This window comes from Anser brachyrhynchus (assembly GCF_964034855.1).
Source record: "Anser brachyrhynchus genome assembly, chromosome: Z".
In the NCBI taxonomy this organism is placed as follows: Eukaryota; Metazoa; Chordata; class Aves; order Anseriformes; family Anatidae; genus Anser; species Anser brachyrhynchus.
In genome coordinates this window covers 76,367,614-76,393,185 of record NC_137697.1, presented here as the reverse complement: position 1 = coordinate 76,393,185, position 25,572 = coordinate 76,367,614, and the positions used below count along the sequence as shown (strand labels likewise).

The following is a 25,572-nucleotide window of genomic DNA, read 5'->3' as shown; positions in this document are numbered from 1 at the left end:
GCTGCTTGCTTGGCTCAGGCACAGCAGTGCTGCCGGGGCCGTGCATGTCTCTCCAGGAGCAGCACTACCTCCTGCTCCCAGCAGAAAGCACTCTGCCCCATCAAGTGCCCTCCTGGCTCCAGCGAGGTGGGAGCCAGCATTGCTGCATATATTTAAATTTAGAACCTATCTTGAAGTCATGTGGAGGCTTTATATGGGTTATCTCTATCGCAGCAGAAACCAATTAAGCATAGGCAATTGATGCATGAAACAACAGAGCAAGTGCCATTGAGAGCCCACCGGGAAGTGAGAAGGCAATGACTATTTCAACAAATTCACACTCCTCAGTGAATGCCACAAAGCACTCAAAACCAGCACTTTTCCCAGGCTTTAGGAGAAGCAGCAGCAGCAACAACATGCACCCACCTCTCTACCTCCGTTCTCATGTGTTAACTCTGTGATCAAAATTGTGCCCTCAGTATCCAGAAGCTGCCCATTGAAACTGTGAGCTTCTGCACCTCCTGAGAGGTATGACTCCAGGTGCAATCAGACATACCTGCACTCTCCAGCCTGGCTCCGTATTTTTCACGCATGTGGCAGAGCCTCTCCTTGAAGGCACTGCTGGGATTTTCCCCCGGCAAGAGGAAGGCAAGGCATCATGCTCTCAGACTCATCTCTTAGCAAAACTTCATGCCATCCATACAGCATAAGCCCACGTTACTGGAGGTTGCTGTTCTGCTCCACCTGATCCTACACAGACTGATCTGGGAGGAATCTGATCCCTTCAGGAACTACCCTGCTGATGTGCCCCTGAAGCCAGCACAGCTGAGGCAATGCTGCGCAGAACAAAGCCCCCACAAGCAGTCCCTCTGCTGTGGGATGAGGCCATAGATGCTGAACTCCCTTCTGCGGGCAGTGGATGTCTGGCCACAGGAAGCAGCACGAGGCCATCTCAGAAGGTCTGTGAATTCTTGGAATATAGATTTCTGGGGAAAAATAAGACTGTATCTTTGCATCAGACCTCGAGTGGATACATGCTTCCATAGAAAGTTTGGCTGCCTTTCTAAGGCCGACCCTGACAAATGCAGACCCTTCCTTCAGCAGAATGGCAAAAGTAGAGCCAAAATAATAATACTAATAATAACAACAGCAACCATGACCGACAACAAACAAAAACAAACAAACAACTGCCCCCCCCCAACAACCCCAAACTCTGTGCCATCAACTAATCATAGAATCATAAAATCACAGAATGGCTTAGGTTGTAAGGGACCTTAAAGACCACCTAGTTCCAGCCCCCTGCCATGGGCACGGACACCTCCCACCAGCCCAGGCTGCCCCCAGCCCCATCCAGCCTGGCCTTGGGCACTGCCAGGGATGGGGCAGCCCCAGCTCCTCGGGGCAGCCTGGGCCTGGGCCTCACTACCCTCACAGTAAAGCATTTCATCCTCACATCTAATCTAAATCTCCCCTCTTTCAGTTTAAAGCCATTCCCCCTCGTCCTGTCCCTATACCCCCTGACACAGAGTCCCGCCCCAGCCCCCTTCAGGCACTGGCAGGCCGCTGTGAGGTGTCCCCAGGGCCTTCTCTTCTCCAGGCTGAACAACCCCAGCTCCCTCAGCCTGGTTCCATAGCAGAGGTGCTCCAGCCCTCTGATATCCTTGTGGGCCTTCTCTGGACTCGCTCTAACACGTCCCTGTCCTTCTTGTGCTGGGGCCCCAGAGCTAAGTGCAGGGCTCCAGGTGGGGTCTCACGAGAGCAGAGCAGAGGGGGACAATCCCCTCCCTCGCCCTGCTGCCCACGCTGCTGTTGGTGCAGCCCAGGGTACGGGTGGCTTTCTGGGCTGCAAGCACACCTTGACAGCTCATGTTCAGTTCTTTGTCCACCAGTTCCCCCAAATCACCTCCCAGAACCCAATGAGGAGGAAAGCCCTGGCAAGAAGAGTTTATATTCAACCATGACAAACTCTCACCAGTAGCAGAGGCCAAACATTTTTGGGACATAATTTCTTGTTGAAGAACAGAGAAAGCAACAGTAGAAGTGTAACAGCTTGTGCTGCATCTAATGGTACAGGCACCACTCTGAACAGGACCTTGGAACAGAGCTTATGGCTTGGCAAAAAATGTCAGTCTACTTAAGACACTCCTGCATGACATTACGGCTGCATCACCACAGGACAGACACCTCCAGATGCCAAGAGGCATCCACACAGCACTGAATGCTACTGAGCATCTACAGACCACTGAGCATCCCGTGAAATCCTTCCAGATTACACTGAAGTGTAGTCATTTGGCCGTGCTGATGTTGCTATCAGAGATGCTCTCTCATGCTGTCTCACTGACACATTTATTCCGAGATGACACATTGCCATTGCTAAAGTATGCAGGGACACATGATAAACTTCACACAAATAAAATAACTTGGTGCTCTGGAGGCCATTACAGCTAAGATTGTTTCATTACATAGGTCTTCAAGACTGGTTTAAGTCAACAGAAAGACTTAATCTTAAAAACTAGTAAGTTTAAAACGAAATGCTAGAGAGCATTCATGGACCACTAGCCAAAAAAAAAAAAAAAAATTGAGCAGAAAATTTTGAAAGAAAATAAAAAAGATACAGCTGATTAAACTGCTTCGCTTGCAAGTTCATCAGATGTAATGTGTTCAGCACCAAAACATGCCTTATGCAGTCACTCTGTAGATGATGTGCTGTGTTGGCTGTCTCAGATCACCTCCCTCTCTTCCATATGGCTTGACATAGCTTCCAGGAGGACTTCTTTCATGATTTTCCCAAGGCCAACTGGTCAGAAGGGTCCTCCTTATAAACCTTTTTAAAATTGGTGGAACTACCTCTGCCAGTTCCCTCAGGCCCCTGCGATGCCTCATGTCTGGTGGACTTTTGTTTGTTCAGGTTCCTCAGGTGGTCTCAAACCCAGTCTCCTCTTGTGATGGAAGGACCTCATTCCCCCAGTCCCTGACTTGGGGTTCAGGGAATAGGGAGATATGGGAAGAGAGATGGCAAGGGAGGACTGAGGCAAAAAAACGTTGAGTTCAGCACTCCCCACGTCTGTTGTTACTAGTTGTCCCACCTGGTTTATCAGAAGGTCTGAAGTACCTGTAGAAACACTATTCTTTGCATCCTTTGTCAATTTCAGCTCCAACTCTGCCTTAAGCTTTGCAGGTCCCATCCCTACACATCTGAATGGCATCCCTATATTCTTCCATGCCACATGTCTCTGCTTCCACTGCCTGCGTGCTTCCTTCTTACACCTCAGTTTGACCAGCAGATCCCCACTCAGCCATGCCAGTTTCCTGCCTTCCGTGCTCGATTTCTTACGCATGGCATCAAGAGCACTTGTGCTCTACAAAAAGTGTCCTTAAAGAGCTCCCAGCTCTGATAAGTTCCTTTACCTCTAAGGATGGTTTCCTAGAGAATCCCACTAATTCTTCGAAGAACTGGAAGTTTGTCCTTCTAAAATTCAGAGTCCTGACTTTACTCTTCGTCTTGCCCCTATCTCTGAAAATCACGAACCCCATCATCACATGATCACTGCAGCCCCAACCTCTCTAATATTTCATCTGCGTTGGTGAGCACCAGTTACAGTACTGCTTCCCCACTGGTTGGGCTATCTATTGCCTGCCTTAAGAAGTTATCCTTGATACAACGCAGGAGTCTCCTTGGTTGCTTACAGCACACAGTGTTGCTTTTCCAGCAAATGTCTGCATTGTTGAAGTCCCCCAGGAAGATGAGACACTGCGAGCATGATGCTTCCTGTACCTGGAGTAAGAAGCCTTTGTCAAGAGGCTCCCCATGATCAGGTGGCCTCTAATAAACAACTGCAAGGTTTGCTTTGTTGGCTCGGTCCCTAAATGGTTGTCTTTATTTACAACGTATTCAGTAGAAATCTTTAAATTCAGAAGCTTAGTTTCTAGGTGGTAAATTTTTGTTCTGGAATAAAGCAGTTTTCCTGATATATGGAAAAAATGGTTAAAGTAATCACTGAAGTAACAGCCTGTGGGAGCAGAGCTGTATTTGACACTAATTTGTTCCTTAACTGACCTTTCTATCTATATAAATGTGCGTTACGTTCACCAAATGCAAACATATTTTAGCCTAAGGGTTGTTCATGAACGTTTTGCTTCGACTTGTTACTTGTGGGAGTACAACTGTTGTATAAAAGACTGAGTAAATTTAAATTTACAAGCACCCTGATACAACCACAGTATTTGTTTTTTGTTTGCTTGGTTTGGTTTGGCTTGGTTTTGCAAGTAATAAACCTTTCATTTTCACAAAACAAGAATGTTTAGTAACCTGGACAAATAAATGTGCTCTGTGCATATGATAGTAAAATGGAGGTCCCTTCCAGCCATTTAAAGATGAATGGATCAAGTTTACTATCATTTGGCCAGCTCTAGCATGAGGTCTGTAAGTCCAGACAAAGCCGCCTCAAGACCTTGCTCCTATCTAACTCATTAGCCAAACTGTTCTGCTGCCTCAGAACAGGCCCTGAAGTCTTGCATATTTCTTCACTTAGTGGGCTGTAAAATCAATGTGCTGCACACCTTCCATATGAAGGATTTGCTGCTACATATACACATATTAAATATGCATATGCAGTTAACCTTCCAAACTAAGCAGCTCAATACAGCTAAGAGTTGTACTAATGATGTGTCAAAAACAACAACAAAAACAACCAACCAGCAACAACAACAAAACACAGAGAAAGACACTCAAAGTGACTCATGAGCAGCCTGTTTGATTTGTTTATTAATGGTGTTATGCTTGACTGAATGATTACTTCCTTCTAGGCAGTGAGCTAATATCTTGCAATAACAAAAACAATTCTTGGAAAATTTGTTAACAATGATTACTCTTTAAAAAGAAACTCAGAACACCTGCACACTGGGATCTAAGCTCAACTACGAGTGTCATTCCTATTGCCTGGGTTATTTTTTAAAGGAAATACAATATTTTCATTTAAATGCACACACAAGAGATATAGCATGTGATGAATGCGTGAGCTTTACCTGCCCAACCACCAGATGAAGTCTCCAGAAATATGCAGCAGTTGATACTTTTTTCCTAAAGTAAGCATGTATAGCCATAAGCAAATGTATACCTCAATGAAACCAAAACCATAATGTAAAATATATTTGAGGTGCGATCAGGTCTAGGAACGCTAATTATCTGCTTTGCTGGTGCTGCACCAAGAACCCACTCTCCATTTGAAACAGGAAACAGATCAGACAGAGCAAGGGTCCAGGAGTTTCATAATGACTTTCTGTGAGAGTGACTTCCTATCAGCAGGTCTATTCTCATGCAATTCAAAGGGATTCTTCACCTAAAGCTGGGCTAATTTCCTTGCCTTGCCTTGCCTTGCCTTGCCTTGCCTTGCCTATTGTGGCTTTTTGCTATCCAACCTGATGCTGGAAAAATGAGGAAAATATGTTCCTTTAGAAGAAAAAAAACAAAGTTCTGCTTCACTGTGGGCTCTGCCTAAAGAGGAGGGAAGTTGGATACATATGTGCTTTTTTCAAGCTCCCTTTTTTTTTTTTTTTTTGAATAGCGTGCAGCAGACTCAAATTTTATTCCTTTTTAGCTTGCAAAAACACTTCTTCAGGCCATACATCTCCAACAGCTGCCTCTTTACATAAATGCACCAACATGTCCTATTTACCACAAATTCCAAAGCAGAATGCAGCTAAATTACAAATAAAACAACAACAACAACAAAAAACACTGGGCCAGAGCTGCATGGTTGCTTCAGCCCTTCCAGAGACATCCTTCTGTCCCAGTCGGGATCAGAGCTGTCAGGGCGCAGCAAGCTGTGCACCTTCCTTCTCTCCTGGGCATGCTTTGAGGGCTTCATACCACAGCGAGGGCTTGCTCAGGTTCCTGACTGCAGCTTCCTGAAGTTTAAAACAATGAACCTGTAATTGCAGAGTGCCCCCTTTCATCTTCTTTGTTCGTTGCCGATGACTCCTGGGGCCCCGTGGTGAAGAACAGATGGAAACCGTGCTCGCAGCGGCCTTCTCCAGTACCGGAGTCATGTGAGGTCTCGCTTTGGATTAGTGGAACAACAGGTGCTGTTTCTAGATGTCAGGGAATTTTGATAAGATTAGAGAGAACTGGCTGAACCAAACCGTTCGGGTTTCTAGCATAAAGCTGAAAGCTTTATATCCGCCTTCCCACCCCAAATGAATTTCTACAAGGAGCTGAACACCTCGGAGAAGGAAAGCACAGCCAGAAAGCAGAACATGCCCTGCTGCTATTAGTGTGGAAATGAGCAGTGAACCAATAAATAACAGTGCAATAGATAAGATTTTCTTTACCCAGTGAGCCATTAGGAAAAGCAAATAACATAAATATTCACTAAAATGTATAAATATTATTAAAACTGTTTTTAAGTAATACCAATCCAACCCATCACTTTCCCTCAGACTGTTTCTTCCTAGAAGGTCAGAGTTTTTTTCTTCCCTCAGTGAGGACTTAATCTTTATTTTTTGTACACGAGTGTTACACAACATGTTGATAATAAGAACAGTAAGGAAGCATTCAATAAACAATACTCTGAGACATTTTTTTCCAGAAACTCTGTTGTTATTCTTTCCTGTGGTTTGCATTTATTATTTTTTGTTGTTTTGATTTTTTTTTCCTTGAAACGTCTAAACAATATAATAATTCCTGGAAAGTATTTATATATCTCTTTTACACATTTCCTCCTTATAAGTGCTCCAGCCTTGGTTCGGAGCTCGCCAGCGCTCCCATGCCAGCCTTCCTGCGAGGCCAGGGGCACTGCATACATGGGGACAACCCCGCCACATCTCAGTCAGCGTGCCGGCCTGTCTTCTGCAGCCCATGGAAAGATCTCTCACGGGCACCCCGAGCTCATCTCACCACCTTTATTCCCTGCAGACAACTTATCAAAGGCAGCCAGCAGCAGGAGACGCTTCCTCTGGTTGCCAGTCCTAGATAGTATCATTCCTTACCATTTACAGCTCTCGTGCTGGGGAAGGGATTAAATTGTTTGGTGGTTTAGGAGTTGCGTTTGGTGTCTCAGATGTGTATCTCCAGTATTAAACCAAACAAAGGTTAGTGGCATTACAGATGGGGAAAATGGAGCGGGCGCATCTATCTTTTGGGACTTGCTGCAAGGCCTTTCGCCCTGGACCTGAACCCCTGGTACCCATTCCCTGTATTGCCCATTTCCAAAAGGGTTTGGATCTTTTTTTTTTTTTTTTTTTTTTTTCTTTTTTCAGCAGAGGTGCCACAGCCCTGATCCTGCAGATCCTCATCATCCTCCAGTGCGGTGCAAGCGCACTGAGCCACCTGAGCCACCGCAGGGAGCAGGGCTTCAGCTGGTGTTTCAAAGGTCACATAAAAATTCCTCCCAAATCCCTGCTTAGGCACCTAAAACTTCTGAGCCTGGCTGGGAGAACATGCCCAGCCCTGCTGTAAATCCCTGCAGCACAGAAGCAGTTTGAGGACTCCAGAGCTGGCAATGCAGCAGGAAAGCTCACAAAAACAGGGCTACTTCCATTCTTTCAGAAGATGCCATGTCTTTGAAGAATATCCCAGCTTTTGGCTTCTCTCTCCCTCCCTCCCTACCTATGCAGGTAGGAGAGAGGTGGTTGCTCTTCCCTTTCCTTCACACACACAATTTCTGGTAATTTCTAGGATAAAGGTTTCCCTGGAACAGGGTTTGCCTGGAATTTCTCTGGGCGTTATCAGAGTATAATGTTTCTTCCACAGAGCAAACACAGCTCAAAAGTCACATATACTCCCCTTGATGAAATATTCAAAGCCTGTTTGCCCCACTGACTGTTAGTAAAATAAGGGTAAAGCAGTGAAGAAGCACTGCCAGAAAGCAGCTGATTTAGAGCCATGAAGGCAGGAGAAGCTCTGACCTTTGCCTGCAGAAATATGAGCTTGGGAATATTGATGAAAATATCCATAATTAGTGGTTAGAAATAAAGCACTTCTAGCTAGCCATAATTTATGACGCATCTAACTTCGATGGAATAGTTAAAATTGATTAATTACCTTCTAGCATATGTTCACCAATCTACATTCAAACATTGAACAGAAACAGTGAAAAAGAACACAGTCCTTTACAGCCCTGACAGTAGCAGGCCCATTATCAGAGAGCTGCACTGAGAATATTTTACTGAAAGGGAGTGTATTTGTATACTTTTGACATTGTGAATGATTTACTAATCAATATGCTTAACTAGTCACTTTAATTATAGGTTACAAATTGTTTTAAATTACTTAACCAGTCTCTGGCTTCCTGTTATTTGTTTTGCACATTGTGGTAGAAAAGAGGTCAAGGTACGCAGCACAATTATGATGTATTGATTTATACTGTGGAAGGGTAACAGTATTCTTGGCAAGACTTTACTTCTCTAGTGGCTTAAAAAAAAATAGAAAGAAGAAAAAAAGCTATTAGGCAATGACTAATATTATTATAGCTCTAATTTAAGATGATTAAATGGTTATATTTTATTTGGCAGTGGCTGGTACAGTTTGAGAAACAAGGAATCACTTAATTACTAGAGTGATGGGCGTCACGGAAAGACTATTTGAGGCAGGTAGGAAATTGCAATACTTTTGTCTCAATGTGGGCTTTATAGAAGTTGGGTAGTTTCTTACAATTTCAAAATTCAACAGTAGTGTTATTGATATCTTATATGGAGTAAGGAGGTCCAAATCACTCTGGTTCTCCCATTTCCAAATAAGATGGTTTTAAATCCTTAATGATACACATATGCCATGCTAATGTTCATGGCACACTCTACAGAAATTGATGTCGAGCATTACTGAAACTGAAAAAAAAAATGGTAAGGGAGCCTGTATTCCTGGAAAGAGTGCTATGTCCCACTCCAACAATTGCTGGTTGCTTTCAGTAGAATTCTTTGGGCACAGCAAACTGGTCACCTCAATGTTCAGCAAGCATCTGCTCTCAATAAAATCTCCAGGGAAGAGCATTTGGCAGAGCAGCGCCCTAGCCGTGAAAGCCTGGAGGCGCGGTGCTGTCACCTACTGGGTGAGCGCGGGGGGCTGCTGAGGTGGCACACAGAGTCTTGCTCTCCAGCAGTGTCACAGCACCCCAGGCGACACTGGATGCGGGCTGAAAGCGGAAAGTCTGCAGTCAAATGGAAACTGCAACCGAGCCCCACGTGATGGGCCTGTATACCTAGCTAATTCTGCCTAAATCCTCTTAGATACATATGGAAGGTGCGAGCCAAGTTCTTTTGGCTTGTTTGTTTTGTTAATTAATGACTGAATATTCCGGCTGGTTTCCATGGGAAAAAGCATTCACTTTCAGTCAAATGCACTATTCATAGGTACCCTCTACTTTCCCATTCAGTCACCAAGTCCCAACAAATCATTATCTCCAAGCAGTGTAACCTTGATCTTTACATGATGTTAAAGACCTTGTATTTGCATAAAATGAAATGCATCAGTCCTGTGTTCATTTCAACAAAGATAGAGTTATAGGTGAAAGAATGAGGGGAAAAAAAGACCCAAATGCACATACACACAAAGGGAATTCAGCATGTTATCTACAACATTTCCTAACACTTCTTTTCCTCTTCCCTTAACACTGAGAAGCATGTTTATTCTTAATCAATGTCGGGTATTACAGAGTGTACTAGGCATGAGTGTAAGAGCAAGAGTGATTTAAATGGACATTAATAAAATGTGTATCTTTGCTGTGTCTTTCCAACTTCTTGAACATAGAAAAAAACTTCACATTTGTATTGGTTACCAAAGCAATATCACAGTAAACTCTTATGTATTATGAATAATTTTCACCATTTCAATACAAATTGACAACACCAATACTCTGCAGCTTCTGCATGAATAAGCCAAAAGCTTAAGATATTTTGAGATTGGAATTCAGCAAAAATAATGTCTTTAGAAGAAGCTGAAGTCTGAGTTCACTGAGCCATTGGGCTCAAACCGTATGTGCCCTTCCTACAGCAGCCCACGACAGCAGGCAAGGAGCTCAGTCCAGTTCACCACCCACCTTCACCACTGGCCCTCGCAACTCAGATGCTGCACATCTCTGACTTGCTTTGTGCAGGCCCTGGTTGTCCAGCATGTATGTACCCTCTTGATCACCAAACAAAGCAGGTGAGCACTGGAAAGTAAGTGCTGTCACACGGGACAACCAGAGTATGCTGTCCTGAAGGAATCTGAAGGAAGAGAGGAGAAAATGAAGCAGGTGACCGTGTGCCCACAGGCAGACTTTCTGCCCCAAACTTGACAGTCAATCACAAGTAGGAGCATGGCTCTCTTCAGCCCTCACAGTAGTCCTGGAAATGAGTTAAAGATCAATCCAGAAACTAAACCAAGCCTGAAATGACCCCTCGGCATCAAACAGAGCTCCTTTTATGGCCTGGGAGACAAATGGGCCAAAAAACAAACAAGGATAAGTCTTGTATCACAACGTTTTAACCCACCTTTATTGAATATTTAATCTGGCTGAGCAGATGTGCAGCAATTTTACACCCATGTACTCACTAGGTCCTGCTTACGGGGAAGCCAGACTTGACTTTGCTGATGCAGGACTGTGGGCTGGGCTGCCCTGGTGGTCCACAGGGGGCAATATCCAGAAAGAGCTCCTGGCAGCCTTGGCACTGGCTGCAGCTGAGCTCTGGGAAAGTCCCAGGAAGGTCTCTTGAACCCCAGGAGCCTGGACCTGTAGCCTCCTGTCACCTCTCTCTCACCTTGTGCCAGACCAGTTTCCAAAGCTCTTTCCTAACAGTACTAGTCATATGCATGCCCTGCACATCCAGACAACAAGCCTTTTTTCTTCCAAAACATAGCTGCAACATGCATTGTCCATGACACCACTCAAACTGAAGACACAACGGTGGCTTTTCTCAGGTGCAACTCCTTCAAGAATTTCACCCTCAAGCTACCCTAAGCCTGGGCACTGTTTACAGTGTTTTATCTCTGTCCCATCTAGGCCTGCAGTCTGGATGCCAGCAGCATTCCTCTGAGAGAAGATCATCCCTACAGTCTGATCCTACAGCTGAGAGAAACGCCCAGGGATTAGGAGAGGCAGGAGACCCGAGATGTCCCCTGGGCATTGCCCAAGGCTGTTGCTGTGGCTCCAGGAGAAGGGCAAAGCAAGGCCCTGGGCAAAGCAGGTGACAGAAGCAGAATCTGTTTTGTCTCTGCTCATACCTCACAGAGAGGCACTCCTGCTGCGTGCAGGGAGTGTGTGTGGCTCCCCATATCTAACACAAGTGGGGAGTGGATTGTGCATTTCATGTCGATAAAGTCCTCATGAGAAACAGGAGCGATGGCTTCAGGCAACGACCTGACTGTCCTGTTTCTTCCAGAGCTGTGTCAGGTGCCAAATCGTGTACCCTGCTCTGCTTTCCATACTGGCATACACCTTTTATGTATGTCCTTCAGGTGACAGAGGCTGTGCGGGGAAAGAACGGGGTCCCTGAATGTCTACTTCAGGCTTAGGCATCGGTCGCTGTAGGCTGGGACAGTGTCCTCGGTGTCCTCAGTATTGAAGGTACTCCCAAGGCAGCGGCCTGGCCTAGGCCTTGACCCAGCCTAGAGCAGGCAGACATATGTTGAGCCTCAGTGTTCACCTGTAGCTGTCACCAATCAGCCTGACTTGAAAAATGAGCTACGATGAAGGTCAGTCTGTGTGTGCAAGGCTTTGCCCTCGCTTGCCCTCTCATCCCTCCCCTTTAGCTGCACAGCTCTCAAAAAACAGGGACCCCATTCTCCCTGGGGCTTAAATCACCTCAGGTTATACTTCCCATCATCACACTTCTGGCCTAGCATGTGCTTGTTCTCAGCGTTGTCCTGGTTCCCTCAGTAACTCAGATGGAGCCACAAGCCTCAGATGCACCAAGCTCCTACTCTGGCTTCCGCAGTGGAAAGACAAGGATTAAGTGCACTGGGATGCTGCAGAGGAGCACGGGCAGGCCAGGTCCTCTGACAGCCCCGTATGCATGTCCAGGTGGCACTTCTCACCTCTACTCTCAACAGCTGAGCGCTACCAGGAGTCAAACTGAAGATCAAGCATTTGTCAACACACTGAGCCATATGTGGACTGCTGAGAAATGGAGTGTGAGCACCAGCTCACATCCCAGTGCAAGTGTCCTGCCACGATCAGGCAAAGTGTTCCTAAAGCCAGCCCGTCAGTCACGGCATTCAGCTGTTTTTGCTGAGGTTGCACCCACCTAAGACTTGTGCTGCATTAACTAAAGCTGAATTTCAGGTTTTTGTGGGAGATCTGGAGATTCGATGTCTCCATCTGCAAACCAAAAGGCACATTTATGTTCACAACACAAGTCAGTCAAAAACAGATTTTAAGCCTGCACATGTAACACATAATTCCCTGTTGGTGCAATTCAATGGTAAGAGACATTGTGTGAGAGCAGCAAGGATCAGCATCTGACCTTGAGAAACAGCAGAGCGGTCACCGGCTGCTGCACACTGCCAGCACAAATGAAAACGATCGCTGCAGGCTAAGTCCTGCAGTTGCTAATAACCAGGCTAAGACAATGACAACCACTGTCGTTGATCTCAGCTTTGTTTTCAGTTTTGGCCTCGTGTGAATCTTACCAGGAAGGCAATTTTTGTCTTCTTCACACTTAATGAGGTTAAACATCCCACTTCCTTTCCTGCTCTCCATATCGTTCTGTCTACAAACATGTAGAAGTGCAAACATATAATTTTTCAATCATTTTTCCCTCCCCCCAAATCAAAAAGGATTATTTATTGAAGTGCAGGATTAACTCATAAAGTACTGAGCCACTCAAAATGCAGAAGTCCTCTCTCTCCATTACAAGGAATTAAGCATGGCTTTCTTCCTCTCTCCCCAAGGAAAACTAGAAATAATGGACCTAATTTTGAGCAAAACATGTATTGCCACCACTAATATAAAACTCATAGAAAACAAACAGAAAAAAAGCTTTAATTAGTTTCAGTACAACAATTTTCCTTCTAGAGCTAGATACCAGATTAAAATAAGTAGCAAGTGGTTCAATTAGTCAGAACTAATGAATTCTGAAGATTTGTGGTCTACAAGCAGTAACTTTGTGTTTTATGATCTAGATGTTAACTCACTTCATATGGTATGTAAAGCATTCCCTCTTGTTGACTAGCACTTCTGAAAACAAACAAGCAAACAAATAAAAAACAGAGTAATTCAAACAATATTTCTCAGAATATTTGACTATAACCAGAGAAGTCATGAATAGAAATGCACACTTTGTTTCTTTTGTTTCAGAAAGCTAAGATATATTTTTTAATCATGTCAGGCTCAGCTTTTTGAGGAGAAGAAAAATCTCAACTTCTGTTTCCTTTGCAATAAAAGAATGTTTTCATGAACAGTCAAGGCTCCTTTTCTGGGTTAGAAAAGCAAGACGATATTGTTTTTCCATTTACTTTCTCCTCTAGAGCATGCTGCTTTCAAAAACAAGGTCCGCGTCCCTGGGGTCAGATGGCATAACTGTGTACTCTGGCTGCAAGGATTTAGCTGTCCATCTCCTGAGGCTACATAGGATTCTTTTTCATGCTCAGAGGATTATCTTTAACATTAATCTCTCAACGTTTGCAGCGAGCCATGTCATCTGCAAGTCAGTAGGCTTGCAAGCCGGCATTTGCTCTGCTAGTTCTTCCTCTGCTCTCCGCTGCAGAGCGTGCTGTGTCGGGGGAGCAGGCTGTGTCCCAGCTGGTAAGGCAGCAGTGCTCTACGCTGCTGCTGTAACTCAGGCATCACCCTAACCTTTAACTCCCTGTGCAGAAGAGGACTTCTGCTGGCACTGAATTTAAGGAGTTGATGCACTCTTAACCCTGAATAGCCCAGCAAAATAGCCCAATTTTTCCTAAATCTGGCTCTAAAGATGGAAGAACCTAAAAGCTGTAGGCACATGGTCCTTGGTGGAGAGCTGAAATGCTTGCCTGAGGTGCTCTGCATTGGCACGCAGTGCTGGCAGGAGAAGTCTGTGCCAGAAAGCAGCCAGAGAGCACTTATGTGGAAATTGTGGGAAGTGACTGGGTGACAGAAAATAAGAAAAAATTAAGGAAGCTCTGAGGAGTTTCTCCCCCTTGATTTTGCTCTACAGCTGTAATCCAGCTTCATTAAATGTATAACAGAGAACAGATGGATACAGGACTCGTGGGTGGAGACACATGAACCAACGAGCTGCCTAACATGCCAGCGGAATAGCCAAAAGTAGGGACACATTTAGCTCCAAGGACATCCTCAAGTGTCCTTTACTGGAGTAGGAGTTGATTCGCTAGGTCCTTATCCAGCAGAAGGTACAAAATGCAATAACTGCAGGCCAAAAAAAATAAATAAATTAAAATTTAAGAACACCAGCTCTTTCTTAGACCAGAGGGGCAGGGTCTGGAGATTCTTCAGGGGGCTGCTGGAGTACAAAAAGTCAATGAGAGAGTGAGGGAGACCTGCAGTGGAAAGCAACAGAAGTCCCCCCAGGGGCAGCACTTCTGCACATCCTTCCCTTTCTCCTTCCCTCCAGTGCCCACTAGCCCCAGTGGACAACAAAAGCCTGTCTCCAGAGGCAAAAACGAGTTGCTGTGAGCAGCCACCATGTGCACTAACACAGCCACACTTCTTCACAGAGAGCACATGGCTCCTGCATCCTTCTTCCCCAAGAAGCCAGCTCAAGGGTTCGAGGCTGACTCCCCACCAGGGAGGCCCAGGGACTCATCAAAGTCCTGCCAGGGGGATTTTAAGGTCGGGCTGACCCTCCCTATCCCTCAACCTCCAGCCATGAGGAGGAAGAGAAGGAGAAGGCCACTTGTGGCTAGTACCTGGCTGCTCCCCCTGCCTCTGGTGCCCACTGATGACGTGGGTGCGTGGCTGCTATTTGCACCCTCTCTGCAAGGCACTCTAGCCAGCAGCTAGCGAACTCCAGTTTTTAAAACAGCAAGTAACCCAGCATCTTTGGTGACAATGATCATTTTGCTGATGAACAGTTTAAAGCTGCAAAAAAACGTGCATTCATGAACTGAGGGCTACCCTCAGAAATAAAGTCTGTACAGAAAGTAAGTAGTGCCAGGAAACATCCTGCGCCTGTATTTTTGAAGTGTTAAACCGTCCTGGCATCAGCATGGCCCTCTCCAACCTGCACCCTCTCAAAAATTCCCGGTGGCAGCCGGAGGTTAGCACCGCCGTGTTATCTTCCCGTAGGAAAGACCACATGCGCACTGCAGCCCTTGGCGAGGAGCAGCTCATATCTCCCTTTATCAGGGCTCAACAGCATTGATGCAAGAGGTATTTCGAGCCAGGTCACTGTTCGTTTGTTCGTTCTTTTCCTTTTGCCCTGCCCCAATCTCCAGGACACGTTGTTCTCCCAAGGCAAGAAGAAATATGGTCCTATGTGCACATGGAGTAGAAATCTGTCTGGTCCTTGCCAGACAGGGAAATCTTTGTATTTATTTCTCTGCTTTCCTGCCATGCAGAGCCAGGTCCAGACATCTCTGAGCACTGGCATTTTGGTGGGCTCTGCTGGGGGCTCCGGGTCCTGCTCCACGCTCCCAGGTACTGCTGTGGGTGGAGAGAAGAGGGAGATTTCAGACATCCCCTCTTCTTTCACGTCTGTTGGTAACTGCCTGTGTGTCCTGTGCCTCGGACACAACACTCGTTCCAGTTAGGAGATGGGAAAATGACTGTTTAGCCTCAGTTCAGGAATTGCCAGGTAGGAGCCCAGAAATTTATAGGGAAAACCAATTCATAATCTGGACCAAAGTGTTTTGGCTTTCAGATTGAAACTGGGTTTGTTCATATTTGTTAAATTCCTATATTCCATCATTGTTTTCTGTCCCTGTGTGCACAACATATACTCGGGCCTCGTGTACTTTGAACTCCTCAGAAGGTAGGGCAGATGTTGCTGTTTGCTCTGCCTGAAGGGCAGATCAGCACAGAGATTACATATTGTGGAAGCTGAGAGTCTCTGGATAACATCACTGGGTGTTCAGATCAGCCATGCTACAGTTCGGGAGTGACCAGCCCGTCTTCAAAGCTTAACTGCTGAGCTGGGGAAAATCCTGCCAGCTTCAGGAAAAAGAACTCCGTGCACTTTTGACACCGGCCATTGATAGGAGACATTCCTGGGGCTTTCTCCAAGCTGTACGTTTTAGCCAGGGAGCAGAGTGAAGGTTGCTAAATCGATGTGCTCAGTCTCAGTGCTGACAGTCCCCAGAATTCATCTCTCTCTTCTGGATCTCCAGAAAACTCCTTTTGTCACACTGCAGTGTGAGCCACCAGTAGAGGTGACTGAAGACTGGAGGATAGCCAATGTCACTCCGGTCTTCAAGAAGGGCAAGAAGGAGGATCCGGGAAACTACAGGCCAGTCAGTTTCACCTCTGTCCCTGGAAAGGTGTTGGAACAGCTTGTTCTGGATGCCATCTCCAAGCAATTGGAAGAGAAGAAGGTTATGAGTAGTCAGCATGGACTCACCAAGGGGAAGTAGTGCTCGACCAACCTCATGGCCTTCTATGATGGCATCACAAGCTGGGTAGTTGGGGGGAGAGCAGTGGATGTCATCTACCTTGTCTTTAGCAAGGCTTTCGATACTGTCTCCCATGACATCCTGCTAGCAAAGCTGAGAAAGTGTGGGATAGAGGAGTGGACAGTTAGATGGGTTGAGAACTGGCTGACTGGCCGAGCTCACAGGGTGGTGATTGGCGGTGCAGAGTCCAGCTGGAGACCCGTGACTATGACTAGCGGTGTTCCCCAGGGGTCGGTGCTGGGTCCAGTCTTGTTCAACATCTTCATCGACGACCTTGATGAGGGAATAGTGTCCGCCCTCAGCAAGTACGCCAGTGACACAAAGCTGGGAGGAGTGGCTGACACGCCAGAAGGCTGTGCTGCCATTCAGCGAGACCTGGACCAGCTGGAGAGATGGGCAGTAAGAAACCAAATGAGGTTTAACAAGAGCAAGTGTAGAGTCCTGCTCCTGGGAAGGAACAACCGGACGTATCAGTACAGGCTGGGGAGGAGCTCTGAGGAGAAGGACCTGGGGGTCCTGGTGGACGACAGGTTGGCCATGAGCCAGCAGTGTGCCCTCGTGGCCCAGAGGGCCCATGGGATCCTGGCGTGCATAAAAAGGAGCATGGCCAGCAGGTCAAGGGAGGTGATCCTGCCCCTTTACTCTGCCCTGGTCAGGCCTCACCTGGAGTACTGTGTCCAGTTCTGGGCTCCCCGGTACAACAGACAGGGATCTCCTGGAAAGAGTCCAGCAGAAGGCCACAAAGATGGTACGGGGCCTGGAGCATCTGCCCTATGAGGAAAGGCTGAGAGACCTGGGGCTGTTCAGCCTGGAGAAGAGAAGACTGAGGGGGGATCTCATCAATGTGTATAAATACCTGGGGTGTGGAAGACAGAAGGATTTGGCCAACCTCTTTTCAGTGGTTTGTGGGGACAGGACAAGGGGCAATGGCCACCAGATGGAGCCCAGGAAGTTCCGCACCAACACGCAAAAGAACTTCATGGTGAGGGTGACAGAGCACTGGGACAGGCTGCCCAGGGAGGTTGTGGAGTCTCCTTCTCTGGAGATATTCAAGGCCCATCTGGACGCCTACCTGGGCAGCCTGCTCTAGGGAACCTGCTTTGGCAGGGGCGTTGGACCCGATGATCTTCTGAGGTCCCTTCCAACCCCTACAATTCTTTAATTCTGTGATTCTGTGAAAATAAACCTGCGAGTAAAACTGATGTCTCCAGAAAGAGCAAAGCTGACTCCTGCACGTTCACCTTCCTCTTGATGCCAAACAGAATGGCAGCACCAAAGAGATACCACATTAGTCTTGCTGTGTGCAGAGAAAACATACAATGTTGAAAAGTAATATAATAATAATAATAATAATAATAATAATAATAATAATAAATTTTCTCCTAATCTCAACTACTTGTGAAAATGCTATCATGAACACAACTTTGACTTGGTTAAAAAACAAGCAAACAAAAACATTTTTTGTTCTTTAGGTCATTTTACACAACTATCAGCTCATTTTCAGCACATTGTTAGCTCCAGGTATTTCATTCAATAGTGCTTGAGTATTACGTTGCAATTATTTCATTGTATCTAACTCATACAAGATAATGTTGAACAATGAAATGAAATAAGGAAATTCTCTTTGACACTGTGAAAATTAATAGAATAATATATTGAATTGAGTAGAATAGTGCAAAGTTGCACATGGTAGTTTCACCACACGTTACCACCAACAGAAAGAACAAAAATGAAAAGTCTGCTGCCAGCAAACTGGGGATTTCTTACTGGTTTGCACAAGTGCTGGTGAAGCAGAACCTGTGGTAGTAGCTCAAGGTCTGCTTTACAGACTGAGCATTAGGGAAATGCATCTGAAGGCAGGATATGCCTGAAATTAAGCAAATTTGTAGTCAAACCTCTGCATGATCAATCAGCTTAACATAATTTTATGTTGAGTGCACGCGCACTTTATTGGTGTGAAGCTCTCAGTACAGTTTAATCCTTTGCATTGTGCAGTTCTTTGCAGGATTACGACTTTGGATTTGGATACTAGCGTAGTGAGCACTTGCATGGTAGAGGCAGAATATGGGTATTTTGGGGCTTTCCTTTAGGTTCTAAAGAAAGTACATAATCTGAAGATTTTTGTTCAGATCCCTGATATGAATTAACTTATTTTGCATATGCACCAAGGGAAGTGAAACCAGAATTTTTACATTGGTTTTTATCAAAACATATCCTGAAAGGTGTCTGTTGAGCTTAATAATTTTCATCACTTCTGCACTCGAATACGAAATGTGTTCAGACATCTTTTAAGAAAGTGGATTTGCTTGTGTTGTCACATCAGTGATGATGAACTCCTGAAACACAACCATGCACTCGTCTGATCTGCATACTCCGTACCAACATGTGTAAGCAACCATAGGTACAGCTAGTCAGGGTGACTAGGGAATGCTGTGTGTATATTAACTACATCTCCTATCCCTCAAAATACGGGAAATGGCTTCTTGTAGAGGAACGATGGGTCCTTCCTACAGAAAAAAACACAGGCACCAGGTGTCCCAGTGTCTCCTCTTCTGTAGAGGAATGAAGCAAAGAGTGTAATGAGTTACCATTTACTAGTGGTCGGACGCAGACATAAAACCACCTAGCTGTGGATTCATTCATCTTAGGGAAACAAAGAAATGTCTATACTCTCTATCAAGTTTTAAATAATGCCTGAGATCAGAGGAAGCAGTCGGCCTCGTGGGTTGAAGCCCGGCCAGCCATGAAGGTGCTGCCGCCAGGTGTGGCTGCCGGGCACACCTCAGTCACCGCCCACGGCTGTGCCGAGCGCGGGCCCTGCAAAATGCACCTGGGGGACACCCGCGCCACCAAGACCCTGGATTTTCTACAGACAGTACGGTTTCTATACAGAAAGTGCCTCTAGATCTGTAACTAACATTCATCTTGTGCTCCTAAGCCGTGTGAGCACCACCTAGAGATGGGAGATGCAGCAAATGCTGGCCGCGGACGCCATCCCACTGATCTGCCCTGAAAATGCTGATGCACTTACAGTAAATCTCTAACCAGGCCAGTTGTGCAACAAGCTGAAGTGACACAAAGTATTAACATTTATGGTGGTGAGTCAAAATCAAACAAACATCCTTCTTTTATAAGCTTTCTCACAGCGTGTAGTGGCATGCGCTGCGAGTAACGAAGCATCTGTTACAGCCCCGGCTCTCGCAACCAAGCAAGTGTTGCAATCGCTCTGTAGGGCCAGACTTCTGTTAAGGATTAGCGGGTAGATGAGACGTATCAGCTATGGCCAATGCTCATTTCAGTTGATTCAGGAAGAAGAAAATTAAAAAGACCTTCAGGAGCCAGGTTTCCTGTTTAGAAAGGAAAAAAAAAAAAAAAGTATAGCATCACTACATTGCAAACCATCCCAAACTTATTTTAACTCCAGACTCAGAGTCTGATTTCAGTGATCCTTGCAGTTCATTTAAGTGCCCTTTACAGCCCTTGCAGGAACCATAGAAAAGTGAGCTGTAAAGTATGCTGAGATATCTCACTCTTCACCAGGTACCTGTTGTGCTTTGGATGCCCCGCTCCTGGTGTTAGAGGTTGTCCCTTCTCCACAGCTGTGGGGATGCCTCTGACTCCCCTGTGCCCTGCACGCTGCCTGTGCTGCCGCCAGGACCATTCAGCACCCCAAGCTTTGCCACAGACCAGAGAGATTTGGCTCTGCTTGCTCTGCAGCATGACAAGCGTAAAAGGAGTCAACAAAATTCCTGGGAGTCAGAAACTAAGGCCTGATGCAGCAGAGCGTGTGGTTATTAAATACAGATGTAGCCATATTTCCCATCCACTCAAACATCCACTTTAAAAAGCACTTAAAGGCTTTGATGACCAGAAAGTTACCTGTGTCTGTGAAAGCTTTTGCATTACACCACGCCTTCATTTTGAAGATTATCTCTGCTTCTGGACATGGGTGATGCCTGTAAACTGTGCAATCCTAGCAGTTATTACAGAATTGGGACACAGAAAGGTTTCTTCTTCTTCTTCTTTTTCTTTTTCTTCATTTTTTTTTCCTCTTGTCCCAGCTCAACGAATAATCAGTTGCAGTAAAATTTGTATATTACCATGGTAAAATTCACAGAAAAGCTTCCATAAGAAATGTTTTCGTTTAAAAGCACAGGTTGTTGCTTAGAGCTTGCCTGACCTAAAGCCTTTAGGCAAGATCCTGGTGTAGGTATGAAAAGCCTGCTTGACATTTGCTATACTTCTACACCACGTTCAGAAATGTTCAGAGGAAAATTCCCTTGGTCTCCTGCTTCCATGTGTTTTTGTTCCAGAGTGTCTGTGCAGAAGCAGGGAGTTAATGATTCCTGCAAGACCAGCCTGCCTCACCCCTCAACTCTGAAATACTTCCTCTGTGTGTTTTTTTTTTTCAGGGGAGGAACTTTTCTTGCTCGTTTATGAACTCAGATTACTGATCTATGCAAGGCGAGACTTGAGGCCTTCGATCAGAGCAGGAATATCTGTGTAGCACCCACGGAGATTAGCAGAAAACTCTTCTGTCTGGCATTCCTCCCTTATTTCTGTCTGCGAGAAGAGGGAGAGAATTTAGTATTGTGAAAACAGCAAAATAACACAGTCAGCAGCTTGCAGTTGCCTTGCAGTGACCTTTAAGTAGTTTCTCTCTTGTCCTTCATCTCCCCTTCCCTCTGCTTGTTTCAGACCATCACACATTTTATCGTGTCAGAATGTAATCTCTTCGGGTCAAGACTGTGTCTTTATTTACAGAGTTCACAGATTTTGGGTGCTCTGAAACCAGCTGGAACAGTACAGCCTAGGAAACTTAGAACTGTGCAATGAAAATGCTTTCCTGTCCAACAGGGTGTGTGCATCACCTTCCAGCTCCGTAAGCAGCCAGCAGAAATAACAGACGTGTTTATATCAAACAGACTCTATTGCTTTTATTAATCAGTGTTACACATTCAGGTTAATTAAAAAAGCTACAGTTCAAGAAATGTCATCTAACTACAAGATACAAATCTAAGTTGATCCCCACTGTATCTTTGATACGCACTGTAAAAAATTTACAGCTTATTTTTTTGAAATACAAAAACTCAAACATCCTTTGTTAAGCAGTCAGTACAGCTCACAGCATTCTACCACACAGTTTTATATAGTGTTTTAGTGCAAAGGGAAGTACAAATATAAAAATACGGAGGCTCGAATTAAAAAAAAAAAAAATGTTGGGGTGGTGAGGAACAAGCAAGCAGTGGAGTTAGAGATGGGTGTCTGCTATGGGGATTCTCCTAAGCTCGACAATCTGGGAGTTTGCCATGCTGCCCCCGTCCTGGCTGCCGTGGCAGGATTCATTATCACTGACGCTGAGACCGGCACCTAAAACAGAGAAACCAAAAAAAAAAAAAAAGAATCAGTGAGGATGGGGTCCTGAAACAGAAATGGTGATATCGTGTCCTGTCAGAGGGCTCCTCTACTTTATTCTGATTACTGACTGAAACCCCACGACAGTGTGGCAGGCTTTCTCCTACTGGCCAGCAATTCAGAACGTTGTCAGACGTAGCTTGGTACCACCCAGACACACTTTTTCACAATCCCACTGTCGGTCACTTTAATTCTCTCAGTAAATGGCACAACAGCTATTTTGGAGGTTGCCTTGATATCACAAGAGCATAAATCAGGGCCTGGTTTAGGGCTGGGTTCATGGTCTGGCTGTTAAAGTCTGGTGCTTCCAAGGATATTTTCATGAAGAATTGACTTTTAATGATATAATTTCCCTGTTAAACTATAATTCCAGCTGTTTTAATAGGATTGTAATTTCAACATGAGAAAAGACGCTGACTAAATATTCTATAAACCCACATTTGGCACAAGCTGGTGTACCGTGTTTTTCTTCTACTGTGAGAGAACACTAGGCTTTGGACAATGGAAGCTTCCAAAACATGTCTGCAGGAGACCTCGAGAGGCCACCTTCTCCATCTTTTTGTTGCAGGAGTTCTGCTAGCTAGCTGCTTCCTTGCTGTTGATGTACTTTTTTTTTTTTTTTTTCCTTGAGTTGATTAGTTTGAAGTACAGAATCTTTTTATGGAATGAGCATTTTTACAGAGCTATAGGGTGAATCCCCAAAAATACATGGGTTGCGTTAGTGTTCAGAGCATCTGGGCTTTCCATTGCTTCAGAGCTGCATGTTGGTGTACTTTGGCTTGGCGATTTCAAGACAGACTGATGTCAGTCATGGTCTTCCAGCAGCGACACTTACAAATAAGTAGGGAAGTTTTTCATTTGGGGCAGAAGCAGATCTGTGACTACACTCAGTTCAAGGGAGTTGCAGAGGAATGACATTTGGCTCAAAGAGCCTTCAACAGAGTATGCCAGCGAGGCAATGATTTCCATTTTCATACCAAAACAACATTTTCAGAAATTTCTGTGAGTTGTACAATGAACCTCTTATTTCTGTCTCAGCTGACATTCCAGGCTTGGGCTTGCTCGGCAGAAGAAAAGATAAGGGTCGTACATTTCTGGAGCTACCTCGTAACGCCCTGTGCCCCCCCACAATTCCACTTTCAGTAAGTTTTTCCTTACAACCTTCTCTTCCACCACTCCCCAAGTAGGAAAGAAGTCAGGAAAAGGTGTCAGTGGTGGGATGGCGTGAGGGTGCTCACTCCATGCAGGAGTTCAGGCTGGAGCCCTGCGTGCTGCGAAGAGCCTGGAGCTAGCAGAGAACCTGAGCACAGCAACCTGCAGCAACCAGTGGTCCTCGGGACCACTGCCGGGAATATGCATCCACCCGAGGAGACCTGAGCTTGGGTTTGTGTCACCCAAGCTCTTTAGAGACCAGCGGCTACTGGCTGAGCGTGACAGGAGTAAAGAGACATCAGTGGACAGACAGCATAATAAAGACAAGCAGATCAGGCTATGAATCATTAAAATTCTTGTTAATAAGCATACTGAACATGATTGAGACATACTTACTCATTTAAATCTACATGCGTATTTAACCTTTTCATTGAATCATGGCTCTAATGACTAAAAGCTGGTTGAAAGTCCTGGGAAAAACAACAATTGCATGAGCTAAGTATTTGTTTTTTCTTATCTTCTCCGAAACTGTTTGTTTTAGAACGGAAACATGAATGTAATAGAGAAGATAAATCTGACTGCTGTATTTGCTGTTTGGTGACAGAAGGACAAGGTAATAATAACTGTGATATAAATAAGATCCTTTGTGTGAAGAAAAAAAAATAATTCTAATGTTGCATCATTGGAATTCACTAAAAAGATGTCTTTAGGCTAAAGAGGATACAGGTTTCAAAAACAGGAAAATGCATGGGTGAAAACATTTAAAATGGTATTATATAAAATTTTATTTTTATATGCCCATGAACATCCAGGCTGCAGATTTTAAGGTGAACACTGAACTGAACAGGGTTAGAAACATGTTTGTCTGACTGGCGGCTGTACTGCAATTACTCAGTGTGGGGTATCTGCAAGGATCTTGTGCTGGTCACTACAAAAAGATCAGATACCAGATTAATCTGCTATCATATCACTTACTTTCTTAAATGCCATATGTGCAAGTTTTGTGCAAAGCAAGGGGGATTTTGTTTTTTTGTCTGTTTGTTAAGGAGGTTTTATGAGAGACTTGGCAAACCTGAGGCTGCAGTAGGCTCCTTGGGGTTTACAGCAGCCTTGTTCGGCTGCTGATCCGAAGGCAAACTTTTAAGAGTGGAGCCTTTTTAGGAATAAGAGCTGAGATGTAACCAGGATACCAGCCTACCAAACAGTCGGCAGGCTGGGAAGGGTACGACTGTTTACATGATGGAGTTTCATGGAGTTCGTAGGTCTGGCTTGCTCTCAGATTAGAGCAGAATTTAAACACAACCCTATCCAAAAATGCACTTGCTCCCCTAGAGATGCTGGTGTTGGGTGGTGGGTGAGCAGCTGGGAGTATTGCTTCTCCCCGGTTTGTGAAGCAACCACTTCGTGAAAAGACACGAAATAATGAGGCCTTTCTTTTCCTTTCTTTCTGTACCAAAGGACAAGCTAGAAATTGAAAAGTCACAGCTAGCTTTGCAAAATCAGCAAGATCCCTCCAGTGACATCTACTGGTGGAAAGACTTCATCAGTGCGTGCCTCTGTGCACTGAGCTCCGGTTGTTATCCCTTATGTGTTCAGAAATATGTCAAACTTTCACTAAAACCTTCCAAGTGAGATGGAGTTTGTTTTGTAATTACTGTAGTTATATTGTGGGGGAAGTTTTCCATCTCCTAAGCACTTCTATCTTGTTTTCTGAATAACTCATAATGTATGTTGTATGTATAAGACGCGTTAGATAGAAAGGAATTCTCTGCGTGCACCATGATTATTACTTCTTTTAGGGTTTTGACTTTACAGAGATGACACCAACAGGAACCCAGAATTCTGAGAGTGAAGTTCAGATTGGACTAAAAATGCTTTCTGGATGCTGTGCAGTCATGCTCAATACCTAACTGCTAGCATATTTGTGAGCCTTCACATCATAAATGACAAGTTGAATGAATATGCAGCCTGGCCACCCTCTCTTCCCTTTTGCTGTGCAGTGACCCCTTCAACACAGAAATGACACAGGCTGGGACAGCAGGGCAAGAACCTGGCATTTTGCCACTGCCTGCAGTTTATCTGCTCTGTGACAGTCTCATGGATATTCCACTGAGCATCTTTCAGAATTTGGAATTTCAAAGTTTTCTCTAACCCAGGATACCCAACACAAGATGCTTGGTTCTTAAACCAGGTACTTAACGCCAAAGTTAAAAAAAAATGCTGACTTCGGAACCCTACTTCTATTCAACTGAAAATTGTGAGCTGATGTATATCACATCATTATTATCATAAATGTATATATCTGTGCTTTTTTCAAATTTATATAGTAGATTTTTCCAGGTATTCTCATGGTGTAGATTATTTATTGAAAATTTATCACGTATGCCTCTACTTAGAGCAAAAATACGCTGAGATTACAGACGTGGCAACACCCTGTTGATACTGTCCAATGCCCATTTGGAAATTACCACGTGCCCAGCCAAGGTTTGCCACACTTTGCATTC

The 25,572-nt window shown here is 45.0% G+C and overlaps 1 protein-coding gene across 8 annotated transcripts in view; it reads right to left on the bottom strand.

The window, feature by feature from the left end:
* Positions 1-21,412: 21,412 nt before the first annotated feature.
* ADGRV1 (adhesion G protein-coupled receptor V1) overlaps positions 21,413-25,572 on the bottom strand; it is a 289,971-nt gene continuing 285,811 nt past the window's right edge. For all 8 annotated transcript variants that reach the window (XM_080573059.1, XM_080573054.1, XM_080573063.1 and 5 more), the window contains one exon: positions 21,413-21,871. In XM_080573059.1, the coding sequence (XP_080429185.1) occupies positions 21,753-21,871 (119 nt within the window). In that variant the 3' untranslated portion in view covers positions 21,413-21,752. The remainder of the gene's footprint in view (positions 21,872-25,572) is intronic.